Raw genomic sequence first — 16,197 nt, forward strand, 5'->3', positions numbered from 1 at the left:
CATCAAGATCACCGAAACGACCGTTTGGAAGCGCAGGATCTATCTGGAAAGACAAGGCTGTCGGAAGCGAATCGTCATTTACGGACCAGAGTTCAGACGAAGTTTCAGGAAGAGAAGAAGACTTATGCGATGCTCTCTATGTTAACTGAATGGTGTTAAGATACAAACCAAATGACCTTTTCAGGGCCACTCATATATGCTTCGAAAAGATTTACTCTCTTGCCATATTTACGTATTTGTTTGTTTGTTTGTGCATGTGTTTCTTTGTCTATGTCTAAAAAGAATTTATATTTCCCGCCACCCAGGCGTTATATAAAGTTACATGTCCCTCTCCGCCAGGCGTTATGTAAAGTTATACGTCCCGTCCCGCCAAGCGTTCTAGCTTTCTTCCCTGCTGTCCCTGTTTGGTCCAATAAAGGTCAGCCACTTGCAACATTGTTGCCAATGTCCAGTACCGTGACGTTACCCCACCTGTTCCATTCCTATAGTCCATATACAAACCCAACCTATGTTAAATTTCCCATTATGTCCCCAAAGTACATGCACCATATTTTAACATTAAATCCTATGTGTCCCTATAAAAATTTGTCCCCATAGTACATCCACCCTTTTTTAACATTAAGTCCTATGTGTCCCTATATTGCCTCATATTACTACTAGTGTCTCAACTGGATGATTCCCTTCCCTTCCGAATGTCTAACGTAGAAACGGTGCATTCGCGAGTCTTGACATCCATCGACAACTCAACAGGAATGAGAGAACATTGTAGAGGAGGAGAATCGGGCCATAGCACTGTTAGATTAGTAGCAGCCTTATAGAAGTGCAAAAGAGAGCAATCAACCGGGCCCACAAGCTATGGAGGCCCCGAAAAGTTTGGAGTTTCTTTAATGCAGATTATAATAAAAGCAGATTAATTAAAATTAAATTTGATTTTGAAAACAAACCTGTAGTTTTCTACGAATATTTCATGGATATAGAAATTAGGTTGAGGGGGACAGTGTCCTAATTTCTCACCGGACCCGCACAGCCATAAAACCTCTGCTGGTTAGATAGGGTGGAGAAGCGCATGGAAGGGATTAAAGAGTATTACCCCAACACCAAGCATCTTCAGATGATCACACTGAGAACGGCAAAAGAACTAGACCATTTAATGGTGGGAAAGGATTCGTCCGAGGAAAACACGAAGACGAATAGCTCTTGTGAGAGCAAGTACACCATCAGCAGCAATATAAACAGCCAGAACAGATTCTGATGATGCAAACGGAAGGATGGGAGAGAGAGAGAGAGAGAGAGAGAGAGAGAGAGAGAGAGAGAGGCTATACATTTTAGACTTTCCGTCTCCGTAGTGAAATGGAGAACCAACGATCAGATGTGTCCGTGTTGCAGAACCTGGTCCGGGAGGTGCAGTTGTACTGAATATCGATGACATAAATGACGCAGGACAACAGAAAGATAAAACAACAACAATACCATTTTCATGATCGCTAAGTTCTCTCAGAAAAAGAGATATACTACTTATTTGTTGCCATATGCCTATTTTTATGTCTGTATGTCTTTGTCCGTGTCTTTTCTTTAACAAATACAATTTAAGCATTCTCTCCACTCCTCTGTCTTGTGCGTGTGATAGTATATAAATACGTAGCATGTATGATTAAGCACTACTGCTTTCTTGTGTGTTGTATCATAAAGTATTGTGTGTATTGTATGTAAACATGTCTCTCCTGTTATGAATGTATGTGTGTATGTTTGAGAACGCCAACCCTTTGCTTGCTTGCATTATATGGGTGATTGTATGTAAGTGTTTCTGTCCCTAACCTTTTCTCTCATTACGCTCCATATGTAATACAAGTAGGGATGTGTTCATAATACGATACAAGTAGGTATGCGACTCAACTCTGGCAATATCAAAGGTCAAGTTTATTCCATCTTCGTTTTCCAAGGTTCTGATAGGTTAACCCTATCTACACCTTGACGGATCGAGCAGATATGTCTGTGCTTCGGGTCTGTGAATTTCATCGTATGCGGCGGAAAGAAACCTCATCCAGTCAAATTAAGTTGTTCAAATTTGAACATTGTTCCTACATGATGGAGACAATGTATGTAGTCATTCTTTCGTGTTAAGCTGACGTTATATCCTTTTAATATCAATTGCCTCCACTTTTGAGGTCGATATACAATACGCTGCTGCTACACACTATTGATTAGTTGGCATTACATACTAAAGAAGGCAACTCATGAAATACAATGGATGTCGCTAGGACAAAGCACTATATGTTTGATCCGCCAAGGTGTAGATAGATTTGACATATTGGAACCTTGGCTAGCGAAGATGAGATTGTTCCGATTGTGTCTTTGTTTCGTTACGAAGTAGGTATAAATTTTGGATTGGAGTGCATACATTTCTTTTGCTGTGAAATGCCATTGACGAGTTAGGTCAAGGGAATAATATTCTTATGTTTTATTTTATATATCTAACCAAATAAATGGACCTTTCTGACCTCATTTTTATATATTTAAGAATTTGTATATTATGCAGGTGGAAGCGGCATTCAATTTTTATATAAAAAGAGCTCCTTGCCCATTTGAGAATGTAGTTTTCAATGCGGAAAAATTACATCTTCGTTTTCTTTCTCGAGAAAAACAACAAATACCCCCAAAACAACAAAACAAAACAAAACTAAACTACCAATAAAAACCACTATAAAAAAAAAAACGAGCATGTTCCGATTGACATTGCAATTACATGGCGGAGGCCGTTACCTGTTACTTGACCCTCATAACGAAGAGTAACAGAGAGGACGGAAAAAGAAATTAGGGTACCAGACTAGTTAGAAGTAGCTCTTCAGTCCTGTCGAGGAGGAAAACAAAATCATCCAATTTAGAATAGGTCTTTCGTATGTTTGCTTCAAGTAATTAAATTTTGAGGGACCATGAGGCTATAAAGAGACACTGAAATGAAATAAATGGGAAACAAGGAAAAGAAAAAACACAAACAAAAATCGAGATCAAGATCTCGTGACCGAGAAGAACGACATATCAAATCGAAGGATAGAAAACGTCATTATAACAATGGGTACTGATAACTAATTCAACACAATTTTCAAAATGTTACAAAACACTATAAACCATACATTATTGGAAAGTTCATGTCTTGAGAAGTAAAGTCTGATCACGAAGAAAATATGTCTGCTAAAATGTAGACTCACTGTTGCATTGAGTAGAAATTCAATTTGTATGCATCAGAATTTTACAGGAAAGCAATCAAATTGTTAATAGTAAAGTTCAAAACTCGTTTAAATTAATAAAGATAAATACATAAAAAAGGTACTTAAGTTTGATATTTAACTATCTAATTGTGTCAACTGGTCTCCTTGGTACTGGCAAGACCTCGACGCTGATATTTATGATTTGGGTATCTGAGTCTTATTGCCTAACAAAAGGTGCTGTGTAGCGTGTTTTAATGTCAACTAACATCATAATGAAAGTCAAATGTTCAGGAATATCTCACACAACTGGCAACCAATAACGATGCTTTTCTACAAAGTTAAGTCATAATGTTTTAGTCAGACTTTACTTACTGTTATGTCTTTTTTCTCATAAATTAAAATTCTCACAAATAAAATGGACCTGTTTTCAAGTTTTGTTGGCCTACATTTCAGTTGGCTGGAAAAACGATGAAAGCCGGGAATGCTGAAATGGGGTTTTGTTGAAATATTATTCTTCAATGAAACAAAAATATATTATGCCTTTTGGAACTGTAAGCGATGTTTCATTTCTTTTCATTCAATAAACATATACCCCACATGAACCTACTTAAACATACTTGGCATACCTAGACTACCTTCACATTAAAAAATTCATATGTATGTCAATGGAACATGAAATTGCATCCATTTTCTAGTGTCAGACTTTGATTCCACCAGGATAAAAACAGCACAGTAGTTACAGTGTGACCCCGCCATAACACGCCCTGTCATAATGTGATTTTGGATATAACGCGGTCGTGTCATGGCTCCCAATGTTTTGTATATTCATTTACACATGAAAAAATATAATTTGTTTAAAGTACGTGAAATAGTGTGCAAAAAAATTATTATTTTGGGGAAGAGATCACATATTAATTTGATTATAATACGATTGTGGTGTGGTTCCTGACATTTTAATTACATGTATGTGTATTTTTCTCGTACTGGGAACAAATATATTTTTTCAAAGTATGTGAAATAGTGTATAAAAACTTTATTATCATTTTGGGGAAGAGATCATGCATGAATTACATAATAATATGATCGTGGCGTGGTTCTTGAAATTTTAAATACATGTACATGTATTTTTCTAGTACCAGCAAAAAAAAATTTTTAAAATATAATGCGATTGTGGCATATCTTCTGAAATTTAATAATTTCACCAGGTTCTTGAAATGTTATGCTAAAATAAACATTGGAAATGTTACTTATTACTGATCCTTGAGTAAAGTCAGTAATTCACTTTTGTAATCGTCTTCAATTTGTATACAGTTGCTGCTCAAACAATAGCCAACATGTGTTTCTTCTTTAACTGCTTACACAATCAAGCAGCACAATTTATAAACATCACAAACTGAAAGCCGCCAACATGTTTGCTGGGCTTGGCGGTGTTATTAGACGCAATCAGTTGACCAGTAAATAAAGTCCACTATATTAACTGGAAATTGAAAGGGTACAAAACTGTACATGCGTTCAGCTTAATTTTTTTTTATAAAAGTGACTTGTGACCATTGCAGGCCTACTGCACTTAGTTCTTGGGTTTTACATGTGTATGGTGTTTGTCTATGAACTTGTTATTAATTTCCTGTTTTTTATAAAAATATTTTACCATTATGGAAAAGCAAGTTCACAAACGCAAGTCATTCTCTGCACTTTGTGCAATAATTAGTATAGTAGTTTTCACATGTTTCTTTCTGTATTCACAAAATCTAAAGTAAAAGTTATATGCACGCTGAAAGCATGTGTTGATTGTTAATTATTCTTCCTGTAGTCACAGAAACGAATAGGCATTCAAGCATTAATTATTGGAAATTTACAATGCATAAATGTATACCAAAACGCATATGAGAAAATTTTAGCAGTTTGAAATTTGTACATAACCATTCATAGACCCTGGGATGTAGTGAATCGTACATGTGCTTCGTCTTTCTTAATCTAATTTTGATGTTAATTTTTCCCATTGAATTCAGACACATAATAATCTGTGACAAAATTATTTAATAGTTTAAAATGTATGCAATTTTGGCAATGGAATTACATGTATTATGGATTAATTGCAAGCCCTGATGGTACGATATCAGAAGGCAAGTAAACGGTGTTAATACTCTGTTCATACTATATATTAGACATTCAATTCAGACATAATGATCTGGGACAAAATTATTGAATATTGTAAATCTGTGTGCAATTTTTCAATGGAATTGCATGCATTATATATAAACTGCATGCCACAACAGCAAGATAGTAAACAATGTTGATACCCTATTCATCATATACGTTAGACATGAAGACACATATATGTGCCAATGAGTTGTTCGCTGAAAAAGTAAAATCCTGTAAAACCCCGCATGAACACAAGCCCGCTATTAACATGATCCAATTTTTGGGACCCAATTGTCGTGTTATAGCGGGGGTTCCACTGTATATTAATTACATATCAATTTTGTAAGAGTGTCGATATGGGCTGCCAAGTGTGTGAATTATTCCTGAAACGTTGACTACTAAATCTGATATCAAACGACATTGGAACACACTATACAAGGCTGTTATTTTGGTAGTAAGATGTAGCAGTAAAACATAAATAACATGTGATACCTCTTACATTGTAGGACTACCTTGGTACATAAGCATATTTATGGAGATGTCAATACAGAAACTGGTTAATTTTCTCTTTTGGTTTATTACTTTGGGCAGTTATAACATGTACATGGCATAAAATCTGGCCAAGTAACTCACTTTTCAAATGGCAATAAAGGACAAAACTTCTTTTAAAAATGGTTATGAAGACAGTTTAATTAAACAGCAATCTTTAAATCCCCTATTTTGTACTCTTTCAGAATTTTATATGAATAAATCACACTGACTCCTGCATACTTGCTGTTCTGCCATTCTTATTAGAATGGACCCTATGATAAAAGATAAATTATTTTCTTTCTCTTCAGTAGAATATCACTGGATTATCATAAAATGTGTTTTTGAGCACTAAAGTTTTTAGCTCAGTGTAATAGTCTTCAGTTGAGGAAAACTTAATTCCAAGAAGAAAATTTATACTATCAATAACTTAAATTCAAAGTTTTTCAATAAACTATCAATAAGATAAATTAATCAAGTGGATATAAACAATATTGCCTCTGCAATCATTTTACATTTTTTAATTTAAGTGTAAATATATTTTAAAACAAAATAAGTTAGTACTTGCACGTTATTAACAGTACTTGTACTTCATTTTTCTGATAACATTCCCTTGTAATTTAGGAAAGATTATTATTTCAGAAAAGTTTATATTATCAATGACTTTATTATTATCTCGTTTTTCTGGCTTGTCAAGTAGGATAGAGTTGTCAAAAGGCATAATTTGGTGATAACTAATGAGGAGTTTTGAATGGGGCATATTGTGCACTATGGTTCACAAAAAACTGCAGCACTTTGATAAAAAAACAAATATGTTATACATGCAGACAAATGTTTGAAATAATTTAAAATTCTTTTAAGTTCTCTTGCATATAAATGGAGTATGAAAGTTTGCACTTATTAAAATTAATTAAAAGTATGTAAAATATGATTTTATGGTGGTTTTAAGGTATTTACCCTTTGGTAACCTCAGAGGTAACGATTGGTTGCCTTGTTCCAAGATTCATTCTAATTCGGTATTTAAAAAAAAAAAAATTACACGTTGGTTTTCCATGTTTGTCTAATATGGCAGCCTAAATTCAAGAAAATCAGCATCATCCTTATTTTTTCTTGGCACATTTAATGTATGTGCCACAGTAAATAATAACAATAAAGGATCCATATGTTTACCTATAAGAATCATTCCATTTCAGACATTTAGTTTTGAAAATTACTTATCTAACTCTGCTAGATAATCAGCATGGTTTGCATTGTGGCAGATACAAATGGGTATAGCATGGTTTGCATTGTGGCAGATACAAATGGGTATAGCATGGTTTGCATTGTGGCAGATACAAATGGGTATAGCATGATTTGCATTGTGGCAGATACAAATGGGTATAGCATGGTTTGCATTGTGGCAGATACAAATGGGTATAGCATGGTTTGCATTGTGGCAGATACAAATGGGTATAGCATGGTTTGCATTGTGGCAGATACAAATGGGTATAGCATGGTTTGCATTGTGGCAGATACAAATGGGTATAGCATGGTTTGCATTGTGGCAGATACAAATGGGTATAGCATGGTTTGCATTGTGGCAGATACAAATGGGTATAGCATGGTTTGCATTGTGGCAGATACAAATGGGTATAGCATGATTTGCATTGTGGCAGATACAAATGGGTATAGCATGATTTGCATTGTGGCAGATACAAATGGGTATAGCATGATTTGCATTGTGGCAGATACAAATGGGTATAGCATGGTTTGCATTGTGGCAGATACAAATGGGTATAGCATGATTTGCATTGTGGCAGATACAAATGGGTATAGCATGGTTTGCATTGTGGCAGATACAAATGGGTATAGCATGGTTTGCATTGTGGCAGATACAAATGGGTATAGCATGATTTTAGATTTAGATCTATTTTATTTAAAGAAAAAACACATTTTGGTACAATTAAACAAATGCCACTCTTTTGAGATATCTTGATTAGGTATAAAAATGTATATCACTTAGAATGGCTGCCAGGTGTCAGGATGGACAAAGACCTTGTTGTTTATGTTGTCCTATTTTACAAAAATTTTGTAAACTTGATAAACTGTCATGCATTTCATGCATGACTTTTATCATTTCTTTGATTTTAATCACCTGCATGGTTTGGGTTTCAGAAACAGAAGTTTTCTTTTATTCTTAGTTGATATTTAATCTGTAAATTTGTGTGGAAGGAGATGTCTTCTAACTTTAAATTGATTAAGACAGTTAAATAAGGTATTTATACATGTACTTATTGCTGGTGAATGCAAAACTGTATATTAGGTTCATGGGCAAAACTGAACCTTTTGGTACCTAACACTCCGAAGACTGTGAGTCTTGGACTTTAAATATCAAAGGCTACAGAGAACTTCAAATTTTTTTTAAAAAACTGTAAAATGAAATTTTGTGAATAAAAGCCCATGCTAGAGACAAACAGTTTTGTCCTAATTAGCCGAAAATCCAATGTTACAGTTCAGTTTTATGTCATGAATACAGAGTTATCAGGTGATGTGGACATAAATGATCAAGTTGAACATAAATTAAATGGACACCTTGTGGTCATAGTCAATTGGTACTTGAATTTTCTTTTTGTAGAAATGAATCAGACTCAATTTTTGTAGAAATGAATCAGACTCAAAATAATTTTTATTGTAAAGATGAATCAGACTAATTATTTTTGTAGAAATGAATCAGACTATACAATTCTTTTTGTAGAAATGAATCAGACTCAAATTAATTTTTATTGTAAAGATGAATCAGACTAATTCTTTTTGTAGAAATGAATCAGATCCTAATTCTTTTTGTAGAATTGAATCGGACTCTAATTATTTTTGTAGAAATGAATCAGACTATACAATTCTTTTTGTATGAATGAATCAGATTCAAATTAATTTTTATTGTAAAGATGAATCAGACTATCTTTTTGTAAAGATGAATCAGACTCTAATTATTTTTGTAGAAATGAATCAGACTATACAATTCTTTTTGTAGAAATGAAGCAGACTCAAATTAATTTTTATTGTAAAAATGAATCAGACTAATTCTTTTTTGTAGAAATGAATCACTGATTCTGTTTGTAGAAATGAATCATGCTCAAATTCTTTTTGTAGAAATGAATCAGACTAATTCATTTTGTAGAAATGAATCAGACTCAAATTCTTTTTGTAGAAAGGAATCAGACTAATTCTTTTTGTAGAAATGAATTAAAACTCAAAAATTAATTTTTGTATAAATGAATCAGACTCAATTATTTTTGTAAAGATGAATCAGACTCAAATTCTTTTTGTAGAAATGAATCAGATCCTAATTCTTTTTGTAACAATGAAAAATACTCAAATTCCTTTTGTAGAAATGAATCAGACTAATTCTTTTTGTAGAAATGAATCAGACTAATTCATTTTGTAGAAATGAATTAGACTATAATTCTTTTTTGTAGAAATGAATCAGGCTATAATTCTTTTTTGTAGAAATGAATCAGACTATAATTCTTTTTGTTCAAATGAATAAGACTCAAATTCATTTTGTAGAAATGAATCAATCAAATTCTTTTTGTAGAAATGAATCAGATTATAATTCTTTTTGTAGAAATGAATCAGACTCATTCCTTTTTGTAGAAATGAATCAGACTATAATTCTTTTTGTTCAAATGAATCAGACTCAGATTCTTTTTGTAGAAATGAATCAATCAAATTCTTTTTGTAGAAATGAATCAGACTATAATTCTTTTTTGTAGAAATGAATCGGACTATAATTCTTTTTTGTAGAAATGAATCAGACTAATTCTTTTTGTTGAAATGAATCGGACTTAAATTCTTTTTGTAGAAATGAATCACTCTTTTTGTAGAAATGAATCAGACTATAATTCTTTTTTGTAGAAATGAATCAGACTATAATTCTTTTTGTAGAAATGAATCAGACTCATTCTTTTTTGTAGAAATGAATCAGACTCAAATTCTTTTTTGTTGAAATGAATCGGACTATAATTTTTTGTAGAAATGAATCAGACTCAAATTAATTTTGTAGAAATGAATCAGACTATAATTCTTTTTGTAGAAATGAATCTGACTAATTCTTTTTGTAGAAATGAATCAGACTCTAATTCTTCGTCACGGGACCGCGGAAAGAGCAAGAAGCAGAAAGAACGGTCAAGATCACAGGAAGAAAAGAAGCACAAAAGGCCTTATCACAAGTCAGATTCCTTTTCGTCAGAAGATGGTTCAGATCGTACCAGCTCATGGGAAAGAAAGAAACATAAAAAGTCACGACGTGTGTCAGTGTCTTCCACTTCCTCGGAGGAGAGCAATCCAGATGGCGCATTGTCCAGAACAAGAATGATTGAGAAGGATATCATGAGATTGAAAGAAGAGAGGAGGTAACTTGCTATTAATTTAAAAATTCAGGCACACTAAATCAGCCAGAACATTGACTTGCCAGCATTGGCATATGGTGAGACAAAGGTACAACTTCAGTGATGACATCTTCAGTGTCATTTATGTCAGACATGATTTTGCTGCTTGCAAGCAGACAAAGATATTTTAATGTTGTGCTCAATATTTCTCACTTGAACTTAAATTCAGTTAATTTCTAAGACAGATCTTCATCCAGTTTGCAATACTTTTGTGGATATTACAGTTCAATAAATTCATTCTAAAAGCAATCAGATTTATGCATCTTTTTTAAATTTAGAAAGAATCACTGGAAAAAATATTGATTGTACTTCACAGCTGGTACATGGAGGTTACATTAGCCAACATTTCAGTCTCAATTGATTCTGATATATGTTTGTATATAGCCCCAGAGGTCTCGATAGGATTTTAAAACTAGGAGTTCAGGACTCCCAGTTTTGTAAAGATAGGAGTTCCACCAACAAAAGATGCAGTCCCCTCCCGGAAAACTATGTAGATTAAAAGAACTATTGTTTGCCATTGAGTTTAATTTCTACATTCTTTGTAACGCTGACATAGCTCATGTCTGTCCGTCAGAGTGAGACTGAATTTTGTCAATCCAAGAAGGTCTTATTCCAAGCACTAAGCCAGGCATCACACTTTCTTACACTTGGCTGCTGTCCCATCCGAACTATCAGTTCGAGGAACTTCAGTACTCTTCTGAATCTCAATAAAATCTTCGTCAGTTTGCCATGTAACCCCAAAATACTTATCCAAATTTGCGAATGTCATTTTGTCTAAATCTCAACATGTCTTGATTCCAAGGTCACGTGTACTACTTATTCAGCTACACACGGAAATGAACACAATAACGAAAGATAAAGTTGTTTGTTTGATGTACTCTTATAAATGACTACATGTACATCTCTGGGTCTTTCTGCCTCAGAATTCACAATCACTGTAAATATCAGTACCTTTTGATACCCAGCAGCCAGTTATAGCTTTTGAACTTGCTGCCCACATATAGCATCATGTTCTTTTGATGTACTCTATAATGGCAACATGGGGTCTTTCAGCCGCTGAATTCTGCCATTGTAAATATCAGTACATTTTCCCACCCAGCCGCCAGTCAGAGTCTTTGAACTTGCTGCCCAGCTATTGCATCATGTTCTATTGATGTACTCTTATAATGGCAATATGTACATCAAGCGGTCTTTCAACTACTGAATTCTGCCATTGTAAATGTCAGCACAGCTAACTAATAACATATTTTCCCACTAAGCAGGTGGATGAAGCAGGACTGGCAAGTCTTTAAATTTTGCCGCCCACCTATTACATGCATACGGAGAACAACTGTCTAAGTGATTTTCTGCATCGCAGATACAAAATTGGCATCCAAAATGGCGTGATTAAGTGTCTCTGAGACCGCTGAGTCGTATCATATATGTGAAAAATCATGAAACTGCTGAGTAGATTTGTCATGAGAAATGATACAGCTACCAATTTTAGGTTATTCCAGACAGTTGTTGTTGTTGTTATAGGGTTTAACGCCATTTTTCAGCACAAGATAGGCTATACATGCTGACCAGTATTAATGGTGGAGGACGAACCTGGGAAACCCCCAGAAAGAACCACTGAGCCATGAGAAGCTACCAGCAAGCTTTCTCACATATCCACATTGGCCGAGCCCAAGACTTGAACCCACACAGACAGAGGTGAGATGGCAGTGATCCGTGATGGAGAGTGCTTTAGACCACTCGGCCACTCAGGGCCCCTATTCCAGACAGAAATTTATAACAAATTTAGTATTTTTTTTTGTTGTGATTCACCATGAAAATGTACATTTATAAAACAAGTAGAATTTATATGGAAAATAAAGCAAATCAAAGCTAACATTTTGGACAGATAAAGAATCAAGAAACAAATGGTAAGTTTTCAGTTTGTATTGTGTACAGTGGACTGATTACTATGTACATTGTGTACAGTGGACTGATGACTTTGTAAATTGTGTACAGTGGACTGATTATTATGTACATTGTGTACAGTGGACTGATGACTTTGTAAATTGTGTACAGTGGACTGATTACTATGTACATTGTGTACAGTGGACTGATTACTATGTACATTGTGTACAGTGGACTTATTACTATGTACATTTTATACAGTGGACTGATTACTATGTACATTGTATACAGTGGACTGATTACTATGTACATTGTGTACAATGGACTGATTACTATGTACATTTTATACAGTGGACTGATTACTATGTACATTGTATACAGTGGACTGATTACTATGTACATTGTGTACAGTGGACTGATTACTATGTACATTGTGTACAGTGGACTGATTACTGTGTACATTGTGTACAATGGACTGATTACTATGTACATTGTGTACAGTGGACTGATTACTTTGTAGATGTTATCATTAAATGATAGCATACCTAGATGATTGGTTAGGTATTTTTACCATGTCAGCAATAAAATTATAGTGATGTTTAGTACTTTACACAAGTCATCTTTTTTGCTTAAAAAACACCCATGTGCTGTTATCTAAAATTGTACTGACAAGTTTATTGTCACAATTCAGTTTAACAAGATTCTCCATGATGCACAAATCCATATAAAAGTACACATAATTTTCATCTTTGGATCCTTGAAAATTCTAACTGAGCCCTTGATAGGCAAACTTTGTCTGCAAAATTCTTTTATTTAATCCTTTGTACATAGTGAGTATCAGTTATATAGTTTGCATGCTGTCAAGCAAACTTCAAGTGAATTTAATGCGATTATATGAAGGCACATCGGTTAGATCTTAGCAAGACAAGGAGGTTATCGAGTAAGACACATATTAATTGAAAGTTGCTGCCTAATGATCATTTTACTCAGCACTGTTTTATTCTATCATTATATTAAAAATCCCTTGTGCAGTATTTTTGGAACACTGTAAAGAATTTTGTTAAGACTATATTAAGAAGAGGGATACTAACATACAAAGGGTGGGAGATAGTTTATATTGGGTTGTGTTCTTATAGTACTACATCAGCATGTTAAATGAAATGGTGACATTAAAGTCTGGTGAGATATATCAGGCTCACTTGGGCCTCTTGTTGTATCATGTACTTGTTATGCAGGTAATGCAAATGCTGCTAAAAATATACTTGTTTTATGTATTTGTGCAAAATTTCATAGCTTAATACAAAATTAATGCCCATTGCTTTTTTGTTAAGACAGAGGAAGGAAATCATCAAGGCCACAGAGACACCTGAAGATAAACGAGCCAGGAGACTGGCTAAAAAGGTATGACATGTCTTATTTAATGAAATGTTGAAATATTACTTCCCGTATTTTTCAATGTATTAGACAGTACTTTTTTTCTCTCAGGAAATACCCATCGCATGTATTGCATTTTGACTAATATGTTGCTTTGCACATAAGATCCAACCATAACTTTCTTGCCATGTTGAAGATTGTCAGATGTGAAGTATCAGTGTGCCATGCATGAGATTGTCAGATGTGAAGTATCTATGTGCCATGGAGAAGATTGTCAGATGTGAAGTATCTATGTGCCATGGAGAAGATTGTCAGATATGAAGTATCTGTGTGCCATGCAGAAGATTGTCAGATGTGAAGTATCAATGTGCCATGGAGAAGATTGTCAGATATGAAGTATCTGTGTGCCATGCAGAAGATTGTCAGATGTGAAGTATCAATGTGCCATGGAGAAGATTGTCAGATATGAAGTATCAGTGTGCCATGCAGAAGATTGTCAGATGTGAAGTATCAATGTGCCATGGAGAAGATTGTCTTTGGCATGATGGGTTGTTATGCCGCCACTGTGATAGGTGTGTTATGGTTGGGGTGGTGTGCTCCCAATATTCTATTTAAATTATTATAGAAGTTCTGCCCAGGTTTGATTTTGGTAGAAAGTTAAATTAGGGAAAGATAGATGTAAAGTTCTGAGCCCCCAGTCAGCAATGACAAGTTAAACGATTGAATGTACAGAAAAGTGAAATTCAACAAATAACAATATAATAATAATTCAGTAGTCAAGTATTTCAAATTTCCCAAGTACTCTCCTTCCACTTGATCCTGTGAAAGCCTAGTGCATCATTTGAGTTGTAGTGTGAGATGGCTTTCCACCTTTCCTTGTATTCTACTCATCTATGTATTCTTCTCTCCTATTCCTCCAATTCCTTCTTCTCTTCCTCCTGACTTCCTCCAAATTCTTTCTCCTCCTCGACTCTCTCCACTGACTAGACTTGTCGACTCCGACTGCTGATCGTTTCACTTCTGTCTACCCTCTCAGAGACTCGAGACTTAACTGAACCAGAAGTTCTGTCACAAAAAAAATTACTTTATGAAGCTTTGTCTTTCCTTAGAATCTCCTCTCTAAGTTTTACCACCAAATTACAAGTGGCTTCATCTGAGTAACCCTATATTGCTCAGCAAATTTCCTAGGTGAGACTAAATTTTCGCTTGCTAGTTATTATCACACCCTCTATTTCAATTCTGATTGGGTGTCGCTTTGACCTGATCCAGTCAAACTTAGCAGACAGTGTCCTTCTAACTGTCTGTCCACATGGGGATGGATTTAGAACATGCTCCAGTCTCTCACGGATTCATCTGATCTTAGGACTAAGCTGTAACACATAGGAGGGAAGTCGTGCGATCCAATGCATGTGCAAATTCAAGATGTTAGGTTTTCTCTATGGTCACAGTAGCCTTGCATAAGAGATTAACTCTAGCCTGTGGCAATGTTTAGACATTAAACCATGGCTTGTAATAATACCTTAGTTTATACACGACTTACGAACTGGGGCTGAGAAAACTTGACGTTAGATATGTGATGTGATTTGGATTTTTAACGTAGCTTTAACAATTTTTCAGTCATATCGCTTTGATGTCTGCAATATGGCAGTTTATAGTGATGTCTAGCACTGGGGCATCATGCCACAGACATGTAGCATGATGTTGACGTCAGATATGAAGTGCCATGCAGAAAATTGTCAGATGTGAAGTACAGTGTTATCCCATTATAGCACACTTTGTCAGAACATGAATTCGGATATAACAGGATCATGGGGTGGCTCCTGAAATTTTATTTACATGTATTTTTCTCATACACTTTAAAGTATTATTTTTTTTCTTCTTAAAAGTACAAAAAAAGTAACATATAAAAAGTTTATTTTTTTATTTTTTGGGGGTAGAGTTCACTTATGAATTTTAGCAGAAGACAATCATGGTGTTGCTCCCAAATTTCATGTGCATGAATTTTGTTGTCTTAATAAGAAAAATAATGAGTAAAAGGTTTATTCTGTGCTTTTTGTCCATATTGGTGACAAAATATACCATCTGGTAATTTGTTTGTGACAACATTGTTGGCTCTTTAAACTTGTATATACAATCTTGGGTTTAGTGATTTTCAAAGGAACTATGAAAGGAAGCTGCAAACTTGACTGAAATCTATCTATTGTTACAACATTTCCTTTCTTCATATGGACAAACCATCTTAACAGTGTATTGTGATATCATAATGCTGACATCTGGCCTGAGTACTGTTTGCTGTATTACACTCAGAAAGTCATGCTACCAGACTAGCTACAATAAACTAACCTCTAAAGGCAGAAAAAAGAATGGCTGCAATCGACTAAATGACAGCTAATTGTTGTTTTTTTTTAATGTACCCAGAAAAAAATAGTTTTGCTGAACTTCAAAGAAAACTGATTATCTTTGAAGCACTGATTGTTCTTATAAACACAAAGCAAATGGGGAAAAAATCAGTCTTAATAAATGTTCTACTTTTATTTGATGTTGCCACTGCAATAAAAAAATGGGCATTTGTTTAGTCTTCCAAAGCTGGTCGTTAGCGGTGACTTCAATAACTCTTGCACCTTTCATCAAAGGAAGCC

At 34.5% G+C, this 16,197-nt stretch overlaps 1 protein-coding gene across 1 annotated transcript in view; it reads left to right on the forward strand.

Moving 5' to 3' along the window:
- The first annotated feature begins 2,834 nt into the window (after positions 1-2,834).
- Positions 2,835-16,197, forward strand: part of LOC149800806 (splicing factor Cactin-like) — a 79,261-nt gene continuing 65,898 nt past the window's right edge. Inside the window, exons 1-3 of the mRNA XM_089954798.1 lie at positions 2,835-3,073; positions 9,977-10,267; positions 13,516-13,585. Coding sequence (XP_089810924.1) covers positions 2,964-3,073; positions 9,977-10,267; positions 13,516-13,585 — 471 coding nt within the window. The 5' untranslated portion in view covers positions 2,835-2,963. The remainder of the gene's footprint in view (positions 3,074-9,976; positions 10,268-13,515; positions 13,586-16,197) is intronic.

This window comes from Sinohyriopsis cumingii, chromosome 4 (genome assembly GCF_028554795.1).
Source record: "Sinohyriopsis cumingii isolate HCF-2022 chromosome 4, ASM2855479v2, whole genome shotgun sequence".
Classification (NCBI taxonomy): Eukaryota; Metazoa; Mollusca; class Bivalvia; order Unionida; family Unionidae; genus Sinohyriopsis; species Sinohyriopsis cumingii.